Genomic DNA, 26,652 nt, shown 5'->3' with positions numbered 1-26,652 from the left:
CTCACGCTTGGTGAAGCGGTTCAGACAACCAACAGGCGAGTCTTAGTGCTCGAAAATGAGGAAAAAACATGGCTCCGTGCCGAAATTACATACATGTTCAGGCCTCGACAGCCACGATGAACAAAAACACTGGCATTCGAAGTGCCATTACAGACGGAACTCTGGTTCCGTCCCCGCGGGTATGTACAACCTCCACACCGGGGAGCCTGCGGGGCGACGAGCACCGGGGGACCCGCCAGCGACCTCTGCAGAAGCAGCCATGGTCCCAGGACGGACGTGGCCGCCGGAGGGCTCTCGTTCGCGTTCCCGCTCAAGGGACGCAAACCAGCTATTAAAGCCAAAGAGCGGGCCGCTCCAAAGCGCACCGGCAGGTCCTCGCTCCCGCCCCCGCCACGAAAGCGAGGAAGAGGGCGGAATGTTGCATCCTAGCTGGGCAGCAACAGTTCGCCTTCCCCGGCATGGCTAGAGGACGTCTCCTCCGCAGAGCTGGAGGATGGTTGCCACCACCAGAAGCTGGAAGAAGAGGTGGCCAACCGGCCCGCGCGGGAGGTAGAGCCCCGGCTCGCCTCGCTCCCCGCCCCAGCAAGGATGACGAACATCCTTGAGGCTGAGGGCGGGACCAAGATCACAGCCCGGCTTGCCTCTCCCCATCCAGGGGCTGGAGGTCACCGTTTTGGGTGACCACCGGCAGAGGGGTGCAACCGGGCTGTATGATGAAAATCCTTGAAGCCGACCGATGGCTGAAAGGTACCAACTCCCGCGGAGTTGTGTTCCCCCAACGACAAGGCGGAAAGACGGCGGGTATCCCCCATCCGGGGGCTTGGAAGGTGGAAAGACACGATGCATAAGGAAGCGCGAAGACATGGTCGCCTTCTAAGGGGGTCACCCTCCTTTTAAAGGCGACTCTCCTTACTTGCGTCCCCAGCCGTCGCGGGCTGAGTCTTCTCCAACACGCTCCAAGGCCCTCCTCCTACGGCGCGGGGGCTGGGGCCCACGCGTCATGCAACCGGCGCGCCGAATGCTTCGTGCACGCAACTGCACCGCCACTTGCGCCACCACCGCGCCTCCTCGACTGCGGAACCAATACCGCGACTCGAGGCGACCCAGAGCACGGCCCAGCAGCGCCAGCCTGGCGCGACGGTCAATGCGACCAAAAATGGGCCGGCAGTAATGGCGGTGGCAGGCGGGCAGGAGCAGCGGTCACGTCGTCAGCCAAGCCTACGTCCCATCCGGGGGCAGCGAGAGAACCCTCTCTCACGGCGTGAAGACGACGCGCCCGTGTTCTGTTCCTTGAACGGCTCGCGCACGCGCGACGGCCGCCCCGCGAACCACTCGCCCCGTCGCATTAACTCCGCGGCGGGACAGGCGGCGCCTCTGGCAGGAGAAGCGGACAACGCTTCGCCTTCGCCATAATGACCGCGTCAGAAAAGGTACGCCGCGTCGTTCGATTTCGTATCCTTTTCCTTTTTTCCTCTTTCTCTCTCTTGCAACAGGGACCGGGAAAGGGGGATACCCCGAAAAGGATCCTTCCCCGTGAAGGAACCAGGCTCCGAGCCTCTCTACTGATCAGAGGTTCGAAGGCTGGCCCCTCGGAAGGGTTCAACAGCCGCCTCAGAGCACGTGGGCTCCACACCCACTACTGGTCAGAGGTTCGAAGGCCGGCCCCTCGGAAGGGTTCAACGGCCGCCTCAGGCTACTCGGGCTCCGCGCCCACTACTGATCAGGGGTTCGAAGGCTGGCCCCCGAAGGGTTCACAGCCGCCTCAGACACAGAGCGAGGGATGACCATGGGTACGTTCGATACATAACCAAGGCTCGGGCTGCGCTCCCGAGGTACCCTAGGACATTTCCGAGACCAGCGGGAACGATCTTGTAACGGAATCCCATCAGAGGGAGGCATCGAGCCCTCGGACCCCGTCGCCAGGGGACCGGGTCCGGCAGATCACCCGCAGGTACTTTTGGGTGCGCCTCTGGGCCTCTAGCCGACCCCTAACGAACGGGGCATGGACGTCCACTCGGATCACCCGCCTGCAGCTCACCGGAGACACCATGTTCGGCGCCCACCGAGGGCAACATGGCGCTCTCCCCCCCCTCCTCCTTGCGGAAAGGCGACACAGGGGCATATGTAAAAAAGTCGAGTCTATCCCTGATCGCCCTCTCGCCCCGTGCAGAGGCTCGGGGGCTGCTCTCGCAAACCCGGCTCCGGCCGAACCGTTGATAGCGTCAACATACCAGCCCGAGAACTTGGGACCCGACAGTACACCTGGGCTACGGCCAGCTCGCATGAGGGAACGACCAGACCAGCTGAAGCATTGCGCGAGGCATTAAGACCTCGGAGGAGTCAAACCACTCCTCCGAGGCCTCGGGGGCTACACCCGGCGGGTGCGCTCGCGCGCACCCACCGGAACAAAACGCAACCGAGAAAGGCTGGTCCCCTTGCAAAAAAGTGCAACGAAAGCCTCCAAGCGAGTGCTAACACTCCCTTCGAGGCTCGGGGGCTACTGTCGGGGACCATAATTAGGGGTACCCTCAAGGCCCCTAATTCTCAGCTGGTAACCCCCATCAGCATAAAGCTGCAAAGGCCTGATGGGTGCGATTAAGTCAGGGATCAGTCCATTCGAGGGACTCGATCACGCCTCGCCCGAGCCTAGCCTCGGACAAAGGCAGCCGACCCCGAAGGATCTCCGTCTCGCCCGAGGCCCCCCTCCAGCGGCGAACATATTTCCGGCTCGCCCGAGGCCCTGTCTTCGCCAAGAAGCAACCCTGACCAAATCGCTGCACCGACCGACCAAATCGCAGGAGCATTTAATGAAAAGGTGGCCTGACACCTTTATCCTGACGCGCGCCCCCCAGCCGACAGAGCCGAAGTGACCGCCGTCACTTCGCCGCTCCACTGACCGGTCTGACAGAAAGACAGCGCCGCCTGCGCCGCTCTGACTGCGGTGCCACTTGACAGAGTGAGGCTGACAGGCAGTCAGGCCCGGCCGCATGCACCATAGGAAGCTCCGCTTCGCCCGACCCAGGGCTCGGACTCGGGCTAAGCCCCGGAAGACGGCGAACTCTGCTCCGCCCGACCCAGGGCTCGGACTCGGGCTAAGCCCCGGAAGACGGCGAACTCCGCTCCGCCCGACCGAGGGCTCGAACTCGGGCTAAGCCCCGGAAGACGGCGAACTCCGCTCCGCCCGACCCAGGGCTCGGACTCGAGCTAAGCCCCGGAAGACGGTGAACTCCGCTCCGCCCGACCCAGGGCTCGGACTTGGGCTCAGCCCCAGAAGACGACGAACTCCGCTCCGCCCGACCCAGGGCTCGGACATGGGCTCAGTCCCAGAAGACGACGAACTCCGCTCGGCCCGACCCCAGGGCTCGGACTCCGCCCTGGCCTCAGCTGACGGTCTCCGCCTCGCCCGAACCAGGGGCTCGGACTCGACCTTGGCCACGGAAGACAGACTCGACCTCGGCTTCGGAGGAGCTTCCACATCGCCCAACTTAGGGCGCAGGCTAGCCACGTCAACAGGAGGCACCATCATCACCCTACCCCGAGCTGACTCGGGCCACGGGGAACAAGACCGGCGTCCCATCTGGCTCGCTCCGCCAGATGGGCAATGATGGCGCCCCGCATACTCTGTGACGATGGCGGCTCTCAGCCCCCTTACGGAAGCAAGAGGACGTCAGCAAGGACTCAACAGCTCCGACAGCTGTCCCTCCGCCAGGCTCCAGCACTCCTCCGACGGCCACGACACCACACCAGCTGGGTGCCAAAATCTCTCCGGCTGCCACAACGGCATGTACTTAGGGCGCTAGCTCACCTCCGCTAGACACGTAGCACTCTGCTACACCCCCCCATTGTACACCTGGATCCTCTCCTTATGCCTATAAAAGGAAGGACCAGGGCCCTCTTAGAGAGGGTTGGCCGCGCGGGGACGAGGACGAGACAGGCGCTCGCGTGAGGCCGCTCGCTCCCTCTCCTGCGTGGACGCTTGTAACCCCCTACTGCAAGCGCACCCGACCTGGGCGCGGGACGAACACGAAGGCCGCGGGATTCCCACCTCTCTCACGCATGTCTCCGGCCGCCTCGCTTCCCCCCTTCGCGCTCGGCCTCGCGTCGACCCATCTGGGCTGGGGCACGCGGCGACATTCACTCGTCGGCTTAGGGACCCCCCGGTCTCGAAACGCCGACACTCTGCGTCTCCAAACCTCCACCGCATGACAGCCAGTGCGAACAAGTTGGTACCCCCTGCACTGCTTAATCTCTGGGTAGCGCGGGCGCTTTGGCTGGGCAAGTCGTGGCGTCCGGATCTTGTTCACGTTCACGCCCGTCAAAGAAAGGGAGCTCTGGCATCCGTCGCCGCGATGAAGAAGAGCGGGCAGAGGATGTCGCGGTAGCGCTGGGCGTGTTGGGGAAGATGACCTGGGGAGCGTTGGATCGAAACGAAGGGTTGTGATGCAAGGTACTCTTTCACTCAATTAGATCCAGGCCGTAGATTCATGCACCAATGGTCTAGATTGACTCCATTACCTGCCGTTTCTCAGATCAAATCTTGGCCGCCCAATTGTGATCTGGCGTCTGTGGTTGCATACTGGTTCGTCCCTAGACAGTTCTAATCCGAGCCGTGTGAGTCATATCCAACGGCCCTGGATTCTTGATACCCCTTCGGCCGGGATCTTTTGCTAAAGAGCCCCTAATCTTTGGCATATTCAACCCGCAGTCCACACTGTGGAGAAGCCTGAGTCTTAGGGTAATTGTGATTTTGGCCCTGTGTTTTTCTGTTATTGGCGCCCAGTTCAGAGCTCAGGGAAAATCAGGAAAATGAATTTAGAATTTGATTTTCAATACATAAATAAATCTAGAAACTTATATAATTCATATTAAATTCATTGTAGCTCCAAATTAATTAATTTCAGAGACATTAATTTTGTTTTAATATTGTCTACCACATAGTAACACTGTCTAACCATGAAGCGCGAATTAAAATTGTTCATTTGAATTAATCTATTCTAAGTGCTTAATAGTTTCGGAAATTCATAACTTAACAACCGTAGCTCCGAGTTTAGTGATTCTTGTTCCTACGATCTTGTTACGACGCGTAGATTATTATTACGTAGTTTATTCTTATGTTTGGTGTGATGTTAATTTTGCCTATACATGTTTGTATGTATTGCTACGTTTAGCAGTGAGGACACGTGTTATCTGAAGAGCAAGTTGGTACCTGGAATCTCAAGTCCCAGGCAAGTTGTGTCCTTGATCACTTCTTTTTACCTAGTCATGTTCTGATTAATCATAATGATCTGCATAGGTTAATTTTGATGGGACCCAATAGGTTACCCTAGTTTGATTATCTTTATACCTTGACTCCACTAAACTTTTTGGGTAGTACTTGCTATTGCTTTATGTGGTTTTGGGTATGGACATACATTATTCATTATCATACTTTTATTATCAGCTGTTATTTACTGTTCATGATAAGATCATTATGTTAATTAGAACATGGAGCGACCACCCGGGAAAACAGTGCTACCACAAGGGTTTAATGGGACGCCCTTGGCTGATTAATTAGGAAAGCTATTGGAAGACTACCTCACCTGAAAGGGGCAAGGGCAGTAGGGGAGTGGTCAGTGTGGGGAGGTCCTTGGTTGATTTTGCTGCGATGGCGGTCAGGCGAGGGATCCCTGCATTGGAGCTTCCTATAAACTGTAGCGGGTTTTCTGAAGCTAGTGGAACTTTGTAAAGGCCTCGTAGTGTTACCCTGCCTCGCTTCCTTGGTAGAGGTGTATGGGGCCCATACAACCCCGTGGAAAATGGGTAACATGACTTGTGGGTAAAGATGTGCAACCTCTGCAGAGTGTAAAACTGGTATACTAGCCGTGCTCACGGTCATGAGCAGCTCGGACCCTCACATGCTTAACTTATGGAACTAAATTCAATTTGTCATATGCATTGCATCGCAGGTGATGTTATTACTTTTATTCTACTACTTAATTGGGTTGGTATTTACTTATACTTAGTAATCGCTAATAAAATTTTGACCAACTTTAAAAGCAATGCTCAGCTCTAATCATCCTCTTTGGAAAGCCTTGCACTTCACGTGAGCTCCCACCTTTGGCGAGTTCATGCACATTATTCCCCACAACTTGTTGAGCGATGAACATATGTGAGCTCACTCTTGTTGTCTCACACCCCCCCACAGGTCAAGAACAGGTACCACAGGATGAGGCGCATGGAGGATGCTGCGATGTGTTCGTGAGAGGTCTAGGTCGTCGTCTCCCAGTCAACTTTGGGTTGCTGGACCGTTGTCTCCTTATAATGTATTTATTTATTTATTTATTTTGTATAGAACTCCTGTTATGTAGTAAAGATGTGACATTCGATCTTGTGCCATGATTCATCATATTTGTGAGACTTGGTCCCAGCACACCTGGTGATTATGTTCGCGCCCGGGTCTTGGTGCCCCTGAAATCCGGGTGTGACAGCATGTGAGGGGGTGCGCGAGCAAAAAATGCACCACAGTCCGAGGGTTCGTAGGTCATGAGTACTCTACGACCCAAGGGGTTCATAGGTCATGAGTGGGAGGCGGACCAGTGCTTCCACTGTGACTCGTCGTCAAGCACAGTTAATGCGACTGGTCACTTATGACGGGGCCAGGCACGAGATCCACTCGAGTGATTTCCCTTCGGCATGCCCGCCCCCTGCCTGGCCCACCACGCCCGACCACAGGCTCGATGTTGTGGGGCTCGTTCGGGGGCGGGTCCCTACAGGGTAGACGGTACCTATCTCCTCCAGCTGACCGATGGCCCCTAGTTGCTAGATGCTTTTCCCTAGCACACTTATTGAACGATGGGCCCCAAAGACTGGGGATCTTATCCCTGACACATCTCATTTAAAAGCATGTGAAAGAGATGTGAACCTTAGACCTGTTGTGTTTCCTACGCAATTGAGTTTCCTTAAGTATTGGAGTGACATACCTCTGCTATATGCTTATATTCTTATGCATACATTTCAGATCCTAGAGCTAAGATGAGAGGTTTCTTTAAGGTGTTACATTTACTTGGTGACTGCACTAGTTATGAGTACAATGCTTATTATGCTAATGCCAAAAATGAACTACATAAATTGTTTATTAAATATTAGAATAAGTATGGTGCATTTAGAGCTCAAAGGGATGCTCAACCTTCTTCATTCACACATGTAAAAAAGTAAGCATGGGGAAGAATCTTTGGAGACAAAAGTTCAAGTGGTGTTAGTCCTCCCATGTTTTTACCCCTTCTGTTCATCTTCCTCTATTGTTTGTGAGCTCTGAGCCTACTTAGACAGTAACAATGTCACTTCTTATAATGATGAATTTGATATACTTCTCTGGTGGCATGGCCACAAGCTAACTTATCCAATCATGTCCATAATGGCAAGGGATATCATGTATGTTCCTGTGTCTACCATCTCTTTAGAGTCTTGTTTTGGCTTGACAAGCAGGATAATAGAGGAGCGGCGACGATGCTTGTTGCCTAAGAATGTGGAGATGCTGACTTGCTTAAAAGATTGGGAGTTAGGAGAAAAAAGAGAGCAACCATGCTATCGATAACCCAAAGCTTGAGGATTCATTCCAGAACTTGTTCCTTGATGAAAATGAACTTGCTGGTGGGATTGCTGGTAGTAGTGGAACTGCATGTGGTGGTTCTGGTTCTGCTACTTAGTGATTGTGTGATAGTTCTGGTTCTGATACTACTTAGTGTTGGTGCTTATCCTGGTCTGTGTATGTGCTTTGTGAATGTAAGAGACAGAGAGTTGAGTGAGTGACCGAGTAACTTTGGTATGTAAGTTTGGGTTTGTAACAGATTTGAACACTAATTTGTATGACTTAATTATGAGCTGGATACACTCTTTTTTCCTTTCTAGGGTTTCTCACAGGGATGAATTTTACTTAGAAAGGTAGTTAATGAGGCATGCACAAAACAACTCATTTATCATATTTTTGGCATGTTTGTTGTGTGTTGACCTATGAATGTGATTCATAATTTCAAATTTTACCATATTTTGGAGGTGTTGGACTTTTTGTCAGGCTATGGACTAGCCTGACCTATTTTTTTGTGCCGTGCTCAGTGGGTTGGCTGGGTAAAAAATTCTATAGGTCTGTGCTTGGGCTGAAGGTCAGGCACATGGGCTAGATAAGCACAACATGTGAGGTATGCGCGTGTCGGTCGGGCCGAGTCGGGTCGACCAGTTGGCGATCTATACACATAGTCGGTATACGCCCAACCGAATCTCTCTCGGGCGTGTGGAGTTTTGGGTTTGAAGAGGCCTCCTGAGTTATCTTGTATATGCTGCTCGTGGCTAGACTTCTTCGGCAACACGTTTAAGGCTACCTTATATATCACAATCTCATCTACTCTATGTACACAGTATAAAACAGTGTTTTACATGGCCATATACCACTAATGTATCCACTAATGTATCCTAGAGCCCATTATCTTGCCGCCAGTTTATTGTTTGGTAGTCTAAAACCCTTAATTTTTTCCATCAGCGCACGATCGGACGTCGCATTGTCTTCTACTTCTCGTTCTCTCATTCTCTGGCAACACCTGGGCTGAGCGGCTGAGCAGTACGCCGCACTCTGGCGGTCTGGCCGAGCGGCCAGCGGGCAGCGGGGACAGGACAGGACAACGTCCAGCCGTCCACCACTCCACCAAGCACCAGGCGTCCAGGCACCAGCAGGTAGCAGCGCCCGCCGCCGAGTTTCTTAATTTCTTTCACCCGTTCTTTGATGTTTGATCCAGCTAGGTGCCTAGGTAAAATAATAAATTAGATAATTACCATTTACCAGCTGTCAATTATGTTTATTTGGGGCATTGTCATTATGTAATTTTGCATCTACTTAATTTCAGCCAAGATGAAGAGAAAACTCAAGACAAGTGATTGTTTTTTCCAACGTGATAATCCTAGAGCTATTCCTATCGAAAATCCTACCTAACCAATGTGCAAGATTCTGATCCAATTAATTTGCATACTGAGGCAGCTGAGCTAAATCAACAAGAGACTTTAGCCACGACATTTGAGAGAGACCCAGGTAAACGTGTTCAAATTTTGAGGCTACCTTTTGATCAACAAGATGAAGCTCGGAGATTTTATATATCTGAGGGCCCATATCAAGTTATATTAGATGAGTACCCATTGAATGATGCATCTCATGCTCGTCGGTTCCAGAGCAATTGGTTTAAACAATTTAGTTGGCTAGAGTATTTACCTCATACAGATCGTGCTTATTGTCTCCCATGTTTTCTTTTTTCAAAGAAACCAATTGGAAAGTATGGATCAGATACATTCACAGTCAAGGGGTTTAACAATTGGAAAATGGTTAATGAAGGAAAGGAATGTGCTTTTCTAAAACATATGGGAAATTCTGGTTCTGCCCATAACTATTCTGTTGGATGTTTCAATAATCTGAAAAACAGTATGACTCATATTGACAAGGTGATGGTTAAAGAAAATGAGAAATTAGTTACAGAAGCAAGACTAAGGCTTACGACTACCATCAATTCCATTAGGTAAAAAATCAGTTTGTTTTTTTATGATGTTTATACCTATGTATACATTATTATCAGCATCATCTTAATAATTTAATATCTTAAACCTTGCATGCTGTGTAGGTGGCTAACATTTCAAGGTTGTCCATTTATAGGCCATGATGAATCTCAGAATTCATTAAATCAAGGTAATTTTCTTGAAATGGTCAAGCTTTTGGCTTCATATAACAAGGAGGTGAAAGGAGTTGTGTTACAAAATGCTCCAAGAAATGCCAAATACACTTCATCTAATGTCCTGAAGGAAATTCTAAGCATTGTTGCATGGAAAGTGCAAAAATTAATAAGAGAAGAAATTGGCACTAGCAAGTTTTGCATCATGGTTGATGAAGCTCGAGATGAATCTAAAAAGGAGCAAATGGCAATAGTCATCCGTTTTGTCAACAAAGGACTTATCAAGGAACGTTTTCTTGACCTCGTTCATGTGAAGGATACTACTGCATTGACTCTTAAGAACTCAATTTGTGCTATCTTAACTGCTAATAGCTTGAGTATAGAAGACATCAGAGGCCAAGGTTATGATGGTGCAAGTAATATGAGAGGGGAGTGGAATGGATTGAAGGCTCTAATTCTAAACAAGTGTCCATATGCATATTACATTCATTGCATGGCTCATCAACTGCAATTGGCTCTAGTGGCAGCATCAAGGGAAGTGCAACAGGTACACAACTTCTTTCAGCATGCAACTTTTATCATAAATGTTGTTAGTTCATCTACTAAGCGCAATGATGAGTTACTAGCTGCACAAGCTGAAGAAATAACTCGTGAAATTGAATTGGGAGAGCTTGACACTGGACAAGATGCAAATCAGATGAGCTCTCTACAGAGGCCAGGGGACACTAGATGGAATTCTCATTACAAGTCAATTCAAAGCTTAAAGAAGATGTTTAGCGCCACAATTTCAGTCCTACGGAGTATTGCAAATGATCGTTCAGTTTCAAAGTATTCTCGTGGTGATGCTGCAGGTGCACTACAAATTATTGTCAAATTTGATTTTGTGTTTATTTTGCTCATGATGGAAAAGATTATGAAGATTACCGATATGCTATGTCAAACACTCCAAAAGAAGTCAATTGATATTTTAAATGCACTAGATTCAGTTTCCAATACTAAAGTCTTACTTGGTAACTTGCGAAACGATGGTTGGGATCCTCTTCTTCAGGAGGTCAATTACTTTTGTGAAAAGAATGACATCGATATTTTGGATCTGAATCACAAGTATGTTTCCTTTGGCTAAATTATTGCACAATTATTATTCATATCATATGAATTGATCTTATTTGCATTTTATCACATTTGTAGGTTTGTTGATGTGACCAAATCTCGAAATAAGAATGATAACACCATCGTTTTTCATCATTATAAATTTGATGTGTTTAATGTTGAAATTGATCAACAACTGAATGAGATAGAAGATCGATTTGGTGGCCAAGCGACAGACCTTTTATCACTTTGTGCTTCCTTGAATCCAATACTTGGCTCTTTTGACATAGAAAAGGTATGCTCTCTAGTGGAAAAGTATTATCCTGCAGATTTCTCAAATCAAGAAAGAATGCAATTAGAGTGCCAATTGCCACATTTTCAACTTGATGTTTGCAACCATCCAGAACTAAAGGGTTTATCATCTTTGGCTGATTTAACAAGTGGATTAGTTAAGCTGGGTAAAGATTCTTCATATCCGATGGTAGATAAATTATTGAGATTACTCTTGACTCTCCCTGTGTCAACTGCGACCACAGAGAGAGCCTTTTCAGCTATGAAATTTGTGAAGACACGTCTTCGAAGCAAATGGGAGATGCCTATTTACGAGATTATCTGGTGGTTTATATTGAAAGGGAACCGGCAATGATTAGTTCTGATGATATTATCAAGGCCTATGATCTAGCTAATACACGTAGAGCTAAATTCAAAATAACTGAGATGTAATTTTATTTTGTTTGACAAAATAGATGATGTTTTATTATACTGTTTTGTAATGAAGATTATATATCAATATATGCATTGTGGTTGGTTTGCTTGCCATTTTTATAATGTATCCTTGCTGGTTTGGTCGCTTGGAGGCTAAGTCTGTCCTCTCTGTCTTCGGATCCTGGCTTCGCCCCTGACGATAGGGTAGAGACAGCCTAACACGGAAGGCATAAGGTTCAGATGTAAACAGATCTTAGACGTCTGCCGACCTAAAAATCCGCTAGATCCTAGAACATGTTACAGTGACTAACTCGGCGTCAACATCCGGTTTATGACGCCTCAACGGCAACCCGCGAAACCCTTATTAATACCGATGTACGTACACATCCACCATCAAACTTGAAGCTTAGCTCCACAAGATCAAATTAGAGAAGCATGTTCCCAGACAGGCCTGTTAACCTGTTGATTGGACAGGAACCTGTGCCGACTGCCGAGTAAACACTCGTCCAGGACCGGTGCCATGATTACGACTGCAACGGCGTACCGTACTTGCAAGATCGTTTGGCTTGACTTTGGTCGCTGCGAGTGCTTCAGTTTAGCTTCAGCTTCAGCGTGTCTGTACCATGGAAGCCAGCAAGCAGCAAGCTTGAGGGTCCCAGGGTTTGGGTGAAGCTCCTCGATCTCCTGTTCCAAAATAGGTACACGTCCCGTATTTGGAGGAGTAAAACAATCTCAAATTTGACTAGATTTAAAGAAAATAGTAACATTTGTATTTCTAAATAGGATTACTATATAAATATATGATATGAATTAATGTAATGGTGATTATTTGATATTATAATTCTTAACATTTTCTCGTGTAGATTTGATGAAACTTAAGTTTTTTTAACTCAGTATGTGAAATGCACTTATTTTAGGATGAAGAGAGTATTCAAAAATGATTCTTTGTAGTAAGTGAATTGGGAATTGTAGTAAGTGAATTGGGAATTGTGTGGCATGCTTGATTGTATATTTAAGGTGTCAAAAATTGCTACACATTTTATCACACTTGCTAAGGTCAGACGATCAAATTCCGCGTCACATTTTGGCATGCCTAAAAAACCTTGCCACACTTGTCATTGACGAGTAGTATCTATACATCATGAGAAAAAATATTGTCACAACTGTAGTTACAAACTAAACATATATCTAACTCAATCAAACTTACTTAACCTTAGATGTAGTGGCAAGTGAGGCAACGAATCAAACATGCATGCCAGTGGTCTTTTTCAGTTCTTGTTACCTAGTTTGTCATCATAAAGTTACTTCTACTATTTGTCAAGGATAAATAAAGAGTAGAAATAAACGCGGCATATTGTTAAATGGCACAGGAAATTTCAGAACAGGGGCATGCAGTATGTAGAGATGATGCGACTGAATGGTCTGAGGAAAACAACACAAAAGATTTGGAGGGATGGTGCATTGTAATTTGTAAGAGAGTAGACCAATAAAAAGGGGAAAATGTAGCTGACTTCTCTAAATTTGAGGTTCAAGCTCATGTTTGATCTCTCTATGGAATTGGGGTTAAGAATGGCAACCCAGAAGAATTCCTTATGAAAAAAAATAATTCTAATGATTCAAATACTCCAAAGTTCCTGCTATCCAAAGGAGCACTTATCATTTACAAATGCATAAATGCTTAGGTGCATCAAAATGGCGTACATACAAAAGCAGAGCACACTAGATAATTCCCACAAAACCCTCTTGAATTGTATTCCTAGAGCTCGAGCTAATCTCCAAGCCAAACACCTTCCGTATTCCAACTCCATTATTTGTGAAGCTACTCCACAACGAAGATTTTGAACTACACCTGAAAAACGATAACATAGAACTTGACCAAGTTACCAAAGATCTGCTTACAGTATATCAAAGCATAATGAATACAGCGAGCCTTACTCATTCTGTCCAACTGCTGCGTTCATCACCTTGTCGATTGCCCAGCTGGACAAAAGAATAGCCAAGATATCTATTTTCTTTCTTGTCCTTGCTCTCTATAGATAACTTTATAATGAGAGGATCCCTGCCACTGATTTTGTAGATGGACAGTTCCGCATTCCCACACCTGGTTTTTTCATTTCAGGACCGCAATGGCAACTTGCGGGAAACAGAACTTGAAGTCTACCTGTGCTTTAAAGCAACCCCTGATCGTCAGTCATACGACGCCCCAGCAGCTTCCAGGGATCAACCAGGTTCAGCATGGCTCGCTCAGCATGCACCAAATGGACTAGTCATGTTTGTTATTTTGAACTAGGCAGCGTAAACCAGCACCACACGCAACGCAAACCCAACTCTGCACCATTATTTTGCCAAGTGCTAACACCAATTCCGACAACCCCTCAAGATTCCCTAACCAACAAGCAATTGGATCCCATTCATGTATTTGAATCGTGAGCTAATGGACCGTGCAAAGTGCTATATGGTGCATGACAAAGTTTCCCAATGTACACGTCATTTTCAACCAATTCTCTAGAGGAACATTAAAGAAATAATAAATAGCAATCCATCTTTTTATTCCTGACAGGGAGCAAGGATGGTTTGAGAATGTACCTGAAGATATGAAGAGTAGGCTTGTAACATCATAACTATTTATTGACTAATTAAAAATGACCTTGAATATCTTGCTTATTTTGATCTCATAAATTTCTTAAAGGTGTCCCAATCAATCATCACATAACATAAGTGTAAATTTTGATAATTTGATACTACACCATTTTTTTCTGGATACAGAAAATCTAGAAACAAAGCTAAAATACAGCAAATCTAGAAGCAAAGCTGCAAAAAAAATCATCAAGGCAGGTCTTTCAGGAAAAAAAATCAAGGTAGCTCTAGTCATTAAGACATCTAACTTCAAGCCCTTGCCAAAGATCAGTAACTACATAATCCTATATACTGATACATTGTTTTGCACGAAGGCTGCATAAATTCCAAGTATCCAACCTAGAACTTTAACAAGTCAGGATAATGCAGAAATATGCCATAAAAGTCACAATCAATTCATACAACTCCAATCAATTGTCGTTTGTTTTGCACTGTAAGTTCTATCAATAGCAATGGCAAATAAACAAACAACTTTGGCTACTTCCATTTGGAGGATCTGTGTTGTATTGCTCAAAGCAGTCCAATCCTTGGTACATTTTTTGTCTTAACTGCTGACAGCATCTCTACCACAGATAGAATGAGCCCAACAGAAAAGATAAAATAGCCCACAACAAAATAGAAATGACAAAACAATGAAATATCAAGGAGTTCCAGGTATCAATGCATCATCTTATTTTCCACAAAATTGCTCTTCTTTAGTTTTTCCTAAGGTAATGCTCTCAAAGATAAATTTGATGGCATGGTACAACAGTGCAACAGTCAATGCATAAAGCCAAATACAATAAAAAATGGCAGATGCAATGACGGAGGCTTCCACATAAGTAAGGTCTAGGGAAGGAATAAACTGGGGCGAACCTTCTCCCACAAATGCAGATTGACTGTTTCGAACCCGTAACCTGATGACTTAGTGAAACAGCTCTCACCACTGCACCAGCCACATACAATGCACACAGTCCAAAATTGCAATTTCAAGTTAATCAGGACAAGCAAAAGCTACATTAAAAAATAAATTTGAACAGTAAACGCAGTCATTGTTGATTCATTAACGCTGTGAATATTGCAATTACAAAGGGTAATATGCAGTACTCAACCCTCATATTAAATGGCCACCATGGAATTTACAAGACATTAAGGGCTAGTTTGGGAGTCCGAAAACTGAAGGGGATTAGAGGGGCTAAAATCACCTTCTTATTCAAATTAAATAAGAAGGTGATTTTAGCTCCTTCAATCCCGGTTTTCGGGCTCTCAAATGAGCCCAAAGGCTAGTTTGGTGACCAGGGAATTGGTGGGGGTCTATGGAGGAGGAATCCCTTTGCTATTTAATGAATATATCAAGGGGATTTCTACTTTATGGATCCCCTCCAATTTCCGGGTCACCAAACCAACCCTAACCGAATGGACAACCAAGTAAACAAAATCATCCCTAGAATAAAAGCCATAATTGCTGGGGACAAATAACAAGCTTGTCCATAGCGCTACAACAATGTTGCAAGCTTGACGATTTGTACTTGACAATGTCATCCCTTCAAATCTTACGGATAACTTCATTAACTTATAAATGAAGAAAATAGTAAGCATAGGGTACATAGAAACATTGTCTTTTGCGTACTTGGCCCTGATGTATAGGTTAAGTGACAGTGCCAAAGCCAACTAATAATTTTGTCCAGGAAACAGCTATGGAATGCTATATTTTAAGTCACAGCACACAGCAGTAAGTCCATTAATGACATCATAAATTCATTTAACGAAAGATATGCTGTGGACCTCAAAGTGGTGCGGAAAGGGATTTTGACATCTTCAAATAGTCAACTATCACAAAACACAAAAAATACACCATGACTATTTACATTGGATAGCTTTGCTCTCATCAAATTTCATTTCTACAAGCCAGCTCATCCAAGGTTCCTATCCGATGAACTTCAAATCAAGTGGGTTCTAAAATTTGTTCCTAGTAAAATACATATAAAACCTAACCCTCCCATATGAGAAGAAAGTACCAAATACAGCCATGTGCAAATATGGTGCCAAATAATCATCAGAATATGTGCAAGCACACTGACAAAGAAAGGCACATACTCAAATTATTTTTAGATAAGTTGTCAAAAAAGTATTATGGCAGCTTTGTACAGGTTCGTTTGCTTAATACAAAAGTACCATATCCCTTCCAAATTCCAAAATATTTTGTTCTTGTAGAAACTACAAAGCACAAGGATTTGTAGACAGCTAATCTGACGCTGTTCTAAACTAGCAACATTTTCTGCACATCAATTCAAATGAAAAACAAGATTCAATACTGCAATTGCAAAGAACAATATGCAATTACAAAAAGGACACATCTGTGTTTCCAAAGATGATTTGGCTTAAAAACTTTACAAGATTTCATGGTTGTAACATAAAAAAACTCGACCTGTGGGGGTAAGCATAGGGCCTCTAGCTGAGTTGGTTAGTTGGTCTGAGTAGCATTCCTTATGTCCTTAGTTCGAATCCCAGCTGGAGCGAATTTTAGGCTAAGGTTAAAAAAGGTCACTCACTGGTTCCCCTGATTGTGTGCATACGAGATGGACTAACCTATAGAGGGCGGATCCTCGGGTGGGGGCTGGGAGAGCTCAAAGCACGAGTAAAAATCTGATCTATAGGGGGGGGGGGCGAACCCTCATGTTGCACGGGGGACTAGCTTTTGTGACCTTTTATTGATCGGGGCTCCGATTGAACTTTTTCTTAATATAATACCGTGGGGGCGGTCTTTCCCCCACCGGACGAGTTAAGGGGGTAAGGGAGCCGGCCCCCTTTTTATCTTTTCAGTGGTAAGGTGTAAGGTGAGGCGACACCTTACTAATATATAAATATAGGAACATATTCTTAAATAGGTAGGGATAATAATACCAAATAGGAGTACAAGTTCAACATAAACCAACATAATAGAATTAAAAATCCAACATAACTAATAGATAGTAGTAGAATATTAGGAAAAAATGAATACATAACTAATAGATTTACTGGTTTAATAGAGAAGTAAAAAGAAAAGAAAAAATAAAGGAGATGGGCCACCGGCCTGCTGTTTCTCGGCCCAGCCAGCCCACTACTTGACCTAACTTATCCTGCTCCATAGTACCCCTCGAGGAAGGGAGGGGAGCTGCCACCTTGCAACCACCAGAGAGAGGAGAGGGAGGAGGGGAGGTTGTTGACCGTCTAAGAGATAGAGAGAGGAGGACATGTGCCAGCGCCTCCGCGAAGGAAGGACCGAGCCGCACAACCGTGGAAGGGAGGGTAGAGCTGTGCCGTCGTGGAAGGGCGGACTGGTGAGCGGAGCAAGACCCTGTGCGCCCACGCCACAGCAGAAGGCAAAGAAGGGTCACCGCCGTCAACAGAAAAGCCACCGCCACCACCAAAGGTCCGCAGTCTGTGCCTCCATTTGTACCCTGTCACCAACCCTACCCAAGGCCAAGGCGTCCAGTATCCAATGCCTTATGAACGCCTTGCGCCCCAAAGGCGACGCTCTAGCCTAAGGCTGACGCCTTACGCCGACGATTAAGGCGACCGCGACGACTTGCCCTGTAGCCTCGCGGCCCTCGCCTGATCACTTTAGCGTGACGCCTTAATAACTATGGAGGGTAAGATCGCCCCATGACATTATATTAAGAAGAATACCTTCTCATGCAGGTCGAGAAAACCCCCAAACCCTTGCCCCACCCATACACAGTGACACCGTAGTCCATGTGAGAACGACCGTGACCAGGGCCAGACCTTAGACTTGTGCTTTAACGTAGGACAAACGAGGGTTTTTTTAACTACAGCCTGAAATTCGCTCCCACAGAGAGTCAAACCCAAAACATGAGGAATGCTACTCAGATAACCTAATCAACTCAGCTAGAGACCCTTTCGCCATGGTTGTAACATGCACTGAGGTATTTCGATAAAAAAGCAACAAGTAAAAGGAATACACAAGAGTGAATATCACTACTTAACCAAAGAATTCCAGTTCTGCAAGGGCTTATTTGTTTTTTTCTCGAATGCGCAAGAGAGTTGTGCATCTTTTATATTAGAGAGAGAAAAGAAAGGTCCTACAAGATAAAACTAAGTAAACTTGGCATTCATAGCTGTTAAACTATCTACTATCTTTTTCATCTTACTTTGGGGCCTTTACACATTTTACCTTCAATCGTCAAGTTATTTGCTTGTGCTAACATGAGATGAGACCACTCTACCATTTGATGATGAAATTTAAATTTAAATTGCAGTTTATTTTCACTATTTTTAGACATATATGGCATTTTTCCATGTCATGACCAAAGGAAATATCTCTATCTCTACTCCTATAAATTATCTAATCTCACAATTATGTAGTTTGTTAAACAAAAACAACATGGTGGATTTTGTGGGCTCCCACCAAATGGTTAAAATGCAACTGGATTCTAGTGGGGAGCTAACAAGAATCACTTCTCAATCTACACTACAAACTGGGAGCTAAAAAATGCTCCCCATTCAATCACCAGTTCACCACCAGAATCACTTCTCGCCTGCTCCTCACAAGAATCAGTCCATTAGAAAATCTTTTTTTTCTCGAACACGCAGAGAGTTGTGTATCATTATATTAATAAGGAGAAAGGTACAAGGTCCTACAAGAAGTAAAGCTCAAGAATCAAGGAGAGCTCTACCAAAGTGGCTCTAGATAGTCATTTATCCCATTAAACTCTAAAGTCTAAACAGTGGTACACCATGTCTGTTTAATCAGCCATTTATCCCATTTAAACGGCTGTTTCACCAGGCTAACGGTAGGTGAGTGATTGTTTAGCGGGAAACACTGATTATGAATAACTTAAACATAAATAGTTTTATTTCCTGACCGTTTTGTCAAAATAATACAGCTCAGAATGGTAGTATGCATTTTTATCTGCTTACGTACAAAACAAGCAAGAGAGAGAGAAACTGGTATATCCTAATTTTCTGCATGTTGGGCACTGCACAAGAAAAGATGCAGGATGCTGAGGCAAAACTTGCAAGTTAGAGCAAAAAATACCTCTTGATACTCATGTTCTTACAGAAAATGTATGTTGAATAATTAAGAACATGTCATAATATGGAATTGATGCAATTACAGGAAAAGGAAAATAATATTATCAGAGTTACATTGAAGGATATGGACAGAAAAGCATAAAAGTAGCTAGTTTACTGTGAAATGGTAAATTTTACAGTATGATTGACTTCCTCATTTGTCAATAGGAGGTTCTTCCAGCCACTTGGCACGAAAACCTGTCCCTTGGCAATCAGCACAACTTGTGAAGCCCTGAGATAGAAGAATATCTTATGTAAATGTTCAATAGATTACTTCATGCAAATGAACTTGTTCATGAAGCACAAAAGTGCTGCACAGCATACTTATTTCAGGTTAAGTGGTCTGCATGTAGATGTATTCGCAAAATCTGTAAATTACAGCAAGGAACAACTAATACAACCTTTCCAGAGCATATCACACATTTTGAATTTCTTGAGGGTACTTCACACAATATGTTGTCACCAAGGATAAAGAAGCCTGTTCCTGCACACCACTTGCACTCAACGTGGCCAGCAGATTGACAGGAAGAGCAAGAAACTGGTCTTGGTTGCTGCATACCACCAGATCATGAATGTTAGAGTTAGACTGCAGGACAAAGCTGCACACTAATAAAAAGCATTGTTGTAGATAAAATAAAGATTAGGTCTGCCCACTTCTGATCGAATTTAACTATGGTCTCTAGTGAATACTGAATAGTGATCAGCCTCAGATGATGGAATAACAAGAAACTGGGATCTTTATTTAACTGCCCATTGGGCAAGGCATCCACAAATTTGATTCATAGCCTTCTAGGTAATGCAAATTTAACTTTTAAGCAGCGCACATCATATAATTAACATTGCATATATTTTTATTAGTTAGACCTTTCAGGAACTAAAAGAAACCAATTAGAAGTACTAAAGTAGCATTTCCATTTTCAATCCATGTTCTCCAAATCAGGTTTATGTCACATACATGGAAAAAATCAACACCATGTTGTTCCAAATCTTTGGAATACTTCCCCTTATTTTGTACACACAGGTAACTGAATAAATCAGATAATAAAAAAGCAATCCTAGCATATAAATATGCCTTAGAGTGAGGATATTTTCTTCTTGAAGACAACACCACGCTCTGCCAAACAATAATAGTACCAATACTCTAGTTATCACGTAAGGGAAAATTAGTTGTACAGCTCCTTTGAGCAAATCCTAAATCCTAATTAACCACAAAAATTCAAATTTCACATAAAAACATACAAAATTGGTAAAAGATAGAGTAGCTAAGCGTTGTTAAAAGGAGGGTATACATAGGTTAACTAAACAGGTAGCTTAAACATCGAAAGGACCTCTATCTGAGTTGGTTATGTGGTCTGAGTAGCACTCCTCAGGTCTTGAGTTTGACTCCCTATGGTAGCGAATTTTAAGCTGGGTTTAAAGAAGTCTCCTCTTCTGTCCTACGCTAAAGCATAGGTCTAAGGCCTGGCCCAGATTGTGGTCGTTCTCATATGGGTTGTGGTGCCGTTGTGTATGGGTAGAGCAGGGGTTTTATTGGCATGTGTTAGGTCTTCTTCTTAATGCAACACATGAGAGTTGTCTCACTCCCCACAAGTCGAACATGTAGCTTAAACTCTCTTAAATCGTGCAGGGTCCTAGGGTTAACAAGAAACTTCATGTTCTCTTAATTTCAATAAGTTGAAGCCCTTTGCCCCCAAATTCTCAAGGGAGTTAGCTAGGCTCCTACAGACAACATTGGGCTTCTCAATGAAGCTTAAGAGGGTGTTTGGTTGACTAACATGGTTTGTCACAATGAACACAAGCAAAGACCACAAGATTGACCATTGCTTGTTCACAAGTCACGATAAAATGTGTGATTGCCACTTTCTTAGGTTCTAGCCCCATCTGCCATACATATAAACCAAACTACCGCAAGTATGGTGAATAAATTGTTTACCACGAATTGTGGCTTACTACAATTTCAGCACAAACGGTGTCTAACAGAATACTCAAAGTAGTTGAAGCTCTTCTCCGCAAATTTCTTAGAAGAGCTAGTGAAGCTCCCCAATCAAAAATAAGTGTCGTTTTGGGATTATCTCGGTTCAATTATTCCAAACTTTGGCTACATACTAATTTTTTTTTAAGTATTGAATTGTAGAAAACTAAGTCTGGACTTTGGTTCTCCGGAATTTAAACTTAGTTGCAGTGGTACATCCAACCTCTACATGTCGTTTCCAGGAATGGTGGTGCAGGTCTAGAAGATCGGTCGCCAAGATATTACGCAAGGGATTCAATTTTGTAGTTATTCTTGTTGACTGGGAAGTTTGGAAGCACAAGAATGCTGCTGTTGTTTGAAGGAACTTCTCTGAATGTCCAGTTTGTTCTTCAAATGATAGAAGAGGGATGCCAAATGTGGCATTTGCCGGTGCTTCTGCTCTTCGGGAGCTCATCCTGAGGTCGCTTGCTCTATACGGGGCCCCATAGTTTGGGTTATATGTCTGAATGTATGCACTCAATGCTATGGGGCCATTTGAACCAACAGTGACTTGTACTGGATTATGAGTCCAACATCTACATATACTAGTACAATGTCCGTGCATTGCGACAACACACAATCTTATTATTGTTATATTATGCATGATTAACACTGTAAATTGTATATACTTTTTTGACTGAAACATTGAGTAGATAGCCACCTTAGGATCAACTATTTAATTTGTACCAAAACCAACCTCACCAAAAGTTAGCCCATCGCCGAGGAACGTCGTGCCCGACCTGCCGTATAGGCCTCACCCATCGTCGAGAAAGAGACAGGGAGAGGAATATGCGTACCAGGGCCCACCCAACCGGTGCACGACCCGCCATATAGGCCTTGCCTGTCGTCGAGGAACGTCGTCCCCGCGTGAGTAAGTTAGATGCAGGGGAGTCATGTTAGTTGGGCGCAAGAGATGAGGGGAATCTCCGTAGATGACCACATGTTAGATTAGAAAGAAGTATAATGACTCTTTTGCAAAAGGGGCGATAGTAGGAACCAGAAAAATTGGTGTTTTATAGGAGTAGATACTGTTTCTGGTATCTTCTACCTGTGGCGCTGGAATGGATGTTTGGACATTGAATCATCATGGTAACAGCATTTTGTCATCTCTAACTGAAATTTTCCAGATTAGGGTATTGAATTCAGTTGATCATCGCGCGAAATCGCCACAGAAATCCCATTTGACATACAAGTCCGAAGCCCCAAACTCTGATACGGTGTTCACTGTTGAAGCATACACCTTACACAAAGGGAAAAAAAACCTAGCCACGCGCCTACACCCACAACTACGGAACAATCCTAAAACGACAACAACTAAACACGTCGCATAACGGGCCAATCGAACAAACAAACAAACAAAAATCCCGGAAGTAGAGCGATTAGGGGGAAGGGGGGAGGGGGACCTGGGAGATTAGCCAGGCGCGCTCTATACGCTTGGTGAAGTCGGATGAGCTCCCGGGTGAGTCGACGGTGGAGGCCATGGGAGCGAGGAGCCGGCGCCTTGGAGTCCGCCGAGAAGAGCCAGTGAAAGGCTTCCGGAGGCTTCCAGGAGGGGTGGGGCGACGGGGGCATGGGGTGAAGGCTGCCCCGTGGGCCCCGCAGATGGTCGCCGCCGGCGTCTGCATCGCACGGAGGGACTCCTCCGGCGCTTCGCTTCGGGTAGGAGAGAGGCGGGGCGGCAGGAGGCAGGGTATCGTGGGCCTCCTGTTCCCACTGGGTCCACTGGTTCGATCGATCGCGCTAGGCTGTCCGCACTCATGGACGGTAAAATCCCCTTATACCCTTTAGCGTGCACTCGCAGCCTGCAGCAACCGACGCTACACTCTACTGCATCAATGCCGAGGCAGCCTCAAACTCCAGATATAGCGCTCAACTGTGGGACGGCTGCAGGTGTGAGGCGGGTCCAGCATAGGTATAGTGTGTATAAAAAAAATTGAAAAAAGAATATAATATATGGTAGTTAGTATAGGGTTGAGATATAGCGTAAACATGGCTGCGGAGATTTATGGTATAGAGTAAAGAAGTTTGCTGACAAGGACGGAATGTTTTTTTAAAGTAGAAATTTAGAGTTATATGAGTGCGGATAGCCTAACACCAGTCCTGTTCCTTAGGCAGTTTGAGCATCAGCTGCTCTGCTGCTGTGGGCCTGTGGCTGTGGCTGTGCTAGTGCCCTAGTCCCTTTACAAAGATATTTTAACACTTTTTTATACGTAATGTATATATATACATATGTATAGTAAAAAAACTATAAGCTAAAATATTTTATAATTTAGAACAGCTGCACGCAGCAACGACTAAGACTATCGTGCGGTTTGGTTTGGTCTTTTTGTCCGTTATCGATTCATGGAGTAAATTAATTACGTTGTTTCGTGTTTGGTTAGAACATTTTGTATTGGTTCACAGAGCTATAGCATTGGTTGATAGGTGGTATGTAACTCCGTTCTATCACGACGTCTTACTATCACGACGACTCGACCGATTCTGCTTCATATTGATTTAGATGATTTTCACCAAAAACAGTTTTTATATAAATAGACTGAAACGCTAAGTGATTAGTAGTCCGCAACAACTTCTAATGACTAGAATCTGAATGTAAATTATTGGACCAACGGCCATCTGCGAGTAGCTCATCGTTGGCTTGTGGTGTCTATTCCTGTTGAGATCGGAAAGGGTTGGGTCGACTTATCTTGTTCGTCTGCTTCTGCATTGCATTTTTGCGTCCACCGGCGCCGGTTCTTTCGTTCGCCCAGCGGAGCGGAGCGGACCGGGTGGCCACCGGATCCATGCGCCTCCTCACAATGACAGACAGTGACAGTGACACACAGGCTGCCCAACTGTCAAATTAAATGATGTGACGGCCAGCTAGGCCGCGCGTGCCCGTGATTTGTCAGCGACGATCACCGTGGTGCCAATGCGAGCCATGGGGTGCGGCGGCGCATGCCATGGCATCCAAAAGACCGCAGGCTAAAAGAGAAAGAACGGAGTATCTTTTTGGATGAAAGAGAAAAAAAAAGCAGCAAATCTGATAAATAACATACACAGTGTGGGTCATGTGACTTGTGATGGCTATGGTCGAACTGAAGCCAAGGTTGCTTTCACGTTGAACGTTCGATTCCATGGCCGCCGTCAATCTTGATGATAGTGTACATGACATGAATCACAGGGCAAAAAGCATAAATAAATAAATAAATAAATAAAATAATAGTACTGGTCAATTGGTCCCCGTTCGACTGTTGTACATGCATGTACGATAAGCTTATACTCCCTCCAACCTAAATTTCATGCTACTTCTCTCTCGTTGCTTTGGCAATTAAAGTCAACCTTAAATCCCTATTCTTTTCTTCCAAAAAAAATAGACTATAAATGTGTATAGTCACGTGTATATAATTGCTTGGCCGGCATAAATTGAAATTGACGAAATCAGCACAACCACAATCTTCTAGCGCTACTTGTGGACCACGCGTCTTCTCCTGTGAATGAATTCGGGTTTGGATACGGTATGGATATGAAATTGGACCACGCGCGCGCTGATAGGGCTGAAATCTAGCGCTAGCGCTCGTCACGCACTCAGCACAGGTCAGCCAAATATGTTGGCGGGCCGGTGCCGACCAGGTTAGCCTTCTCGTTTTTTTACCCGTTTTTCGCCGAACGGCGAAAATGCAAAATAACTGAATTTCGCTCGGATTTCGTATTTTCTGTTCGGTTTACGTTTTCAAATTTGAATTTACGTTTTCGAATTTGAATCTACCAGATTTCGCTATTTCTCAGCGGGATTCACCGTTTCTCGGGCGATTTTTTTCGCTACCTATTCGTCCAGTTTTCAAAAAAAAAATAAAAATTGATAAGATATATTTATAAATTGTTCAAATTACGCTGCACAATGAATAATCAAATATTCACAAATAATTTGATGTCCAAAAACACGTAAATACATACATATGCAAATATAAAACCACAATTTAAGTGCAGCACACATCAATTAGAAGGTTACGGTCGTGTCATACAAGTATATATAAAGCTTTTCATAACACAATAGTGTCAATAAAGTACATATAAAGTTTCTTAGAACACAATTTTTCACACTAGTTGAATGCTAATGCATCCATATATTCAGCTGGAGGTATGTTCGAAGCCTTTACCTGCGCTTGGGCCGAATTCTTACCTGGCAGGCCCAACCCTCCTGGCACTGCTCGACCCAACTCATCTCCACAATAACCAGCCCACGAGCAAACTAGCACCAACCGGCGGGCCCCTTCCGCCAGTCTATCAGCTGTGGGCGTCTGCTTCTCGCATCTGTGCCTACAGGAGGACCCCACTAGACATTCACACACCTTCACGCACAAGCGCGTGCGGGTGCGGACTCATCCTGGTGCCGTTGTTGCGGGCCCCCGCTCAACCAGCCTCCCCTCTTTTTCCGAAATCCACACGCTCTCACGTATCACTACCGCGTGGGACCGACATGTCAGCTTCCCTTCATCGCGACGAGCTCCACGAGCAAATAACTCACTAAGAATCTGAGGCCATTGCGATTGGGATCTCTCCACCGTGGCACTATAAAATGTGAACCCCTACGACCCCTCTTCCCATCAGCTAGCCTTCCATCATAGGCGAGAAACCGAGGGTAGAGAGCATCCTCATCGGAGCAGGGGGAGAAGATGAAGCCGCCACCGTCGATCTACCCCATTGGCGACCCTCCAACCCCAGCAGGTGGTCCAGGAGCATTGCGTGATCCCGCCAAACGTGGATGTGGCCTCACCTGACAAGATCATCGATGGGGGGGACAATTGGTCACCGGAGTTCGGGGACCCCACGGATCCGCCTCGCGCTATGAATAGGGTGTTTGTCGCCTCTGATTCTGGTAAGAGACTCTCCCAGCCTGTTTGACCTGCCCTTCCCTTCGCGTAGCACCTGTTATTCTCATATTTTTGGGTGTGGGAGCACGACATCACTTTCTTCGGCGAGTTCCCCGTCGTGGGCATGCAGCGCCACCAGCGGGGAGAGAAGGCCTATGGATCACCGAGCTAGTAAACGACGAATGTGATTAGATCAAATACTTACCTCTTCGGCCGTGATCCCTGAGCCCTCGTATCAGGATCTGACGGTTCAAACCATGCACAGGTTCATAAAAGTCGTGGTCCAATCTTGGCCCTTGATTTTTGATCAAGCGGTCATGGCGCAAGTGGAATATAACCTCGGTCTGATCTAATCCCCACCATCGGGGTAAGATCAGACGGATCAGTGTGGACGATACCCCTTTGGACTGTCAATCTTTCAAAAGAGCCCCCACGTTTTATGCATATAAACCCGTCCTCCCACACATTTCAGAGAACAATGCATATAGGTCCTATTTTTAGCACATAAGTCCCTAAGCTTCTACAGAATGGGACCCGCGGTTCATCGAAAATATAAAATTTAAACCGAAAAAATCAATTCTTAGCATAAGAATATTTCCATAAACTTAAATAAATCATAACT

The 26,652-nt window shown here is 45.3% G+C and overlaps 2 protein-coding genes and 1 long non-coding RNA gene across 3 annotated transcripts; 2 read left to right on the top strand and 1 right to left on the bottom strand.

Moving 5' to 3' along the window:
- The first annotated feature begins 9,641 nt into the window (after window positions 1-9,641).
- On the top strand, window positions 9,642-11,585 carry LOC118472965 (zinc finger MYM-type protein 1-like). The gene is made up of 2 exons (XM_035961022.1): window positions 9,642-10,787; window positions 10,872-11,585. The coding sequence occupies exons 1-2, from the start codon at window positions 9,715-9,717 to the stop codon at window positions 11,416-11,418; spliced, it is 1,620 nt and encodes a 539-aa protein (XP_035816915.1). The 5' UTR covers window positions 9,642-9,714; the 3' UTR covers window positions 11,419-11,585.
- A 5,593-nt stretch (window positions 11,586-17,178) lies between these two features.
- On the top strand, window positions 17,179-21,789 carry LOC111589723 (uncharacterized). Its single transcript, XR_002748811.2, has 2 exons — window positions 17,179-17,505; window positions 21,381-21,789. It is a non-coding gene; the product is annotated as an uncharacterized lncRNA (long non-coding RNA).
- On the bottom strand, window positions 19,067-22,917 carry LOC100286100 (tsi1-interacting protein TSIP1). The gene is made up of 3 exons (NM_001158988.2): window positions 22,581-22,917; window positions 19,568-19,717; window positions 19,067-19,398 (listed from the first exon to the last, which is right to left on the bottom strand). The coding sequence occupies exons 1-3, from the start codon at window positions 22,800-22,802 to the stop codon at window positions 19,321-19,323; spliced, it is 450 nt and encodes a 149-aa protein (NP_001152460.1). The 5' UTR covers window positions 22,803-22,917; the 3' UTR covers window positions 19,067-19,320.
- Window positions 22,918-26,652: the final 3,735 nt, after the last annotated feature.

This window comes from Zea mays, chromosome 7, assembly GCF_902167145.1.
Source record: "Zea mays cultivar B73 chromosome 7, Zm-B73-REFERENCE-NAM-5.0, whole genome shotgun sequence".
NCBI lineage: Eukaryota > Viridiplantae > Streptophyta > Magnoliopsida > Poales > Poaceae > Zea > Zea mays.
Note: the sequence above shows the minus strand (reverse complement) of the source record. Positions and strands in the feature narration are given on the sequence as shown.

What these genes read in the sequence shown, in the direction of transcription:
- LOC118472965 (XM_035961022.1), top strand. Translation starts at nt 9,715, where the DNA reads ATGGTCAAGCTTTTGGCTTCATATAACAAGGAGGTGAAAGGAGTTGTG. An exon ending in ATTTTGGATCTGAATCACAA is followed by an intron (nt 10,788 to 10,871) that starts GTATGTTTCCTT and finishes TCACATTTGTAG; the next exon opens with GTTTGTTGATGTGACCAAAT.
- LOC100286100 (NM_001158988.2), bottom strand. Translation starts at nt 22,802, where the DNA reads ATGCAGACGCCGGCGGCGACCATCTGCGGGGCCCACGGGGCAGCCTTC. An exon ending in GCGCCTGGCTAATCTCCCAG is followed by an intron (nt 19,718 to 22,580) that starts GTCCCCCTCCCC and finishes GGTGGTATGCAG; the next exon opens with CAACCAAGACCAGTTTCTTG. An exon ending in GTGTGATATGCTCTGGAAAG is followed by an intron (nt 19,399 to 19,567) that starts GTTGTATTAGTT and finishes CTTCTATCTCAG; the next exon opens with GGCTTCACAAGTTGTGCTGA.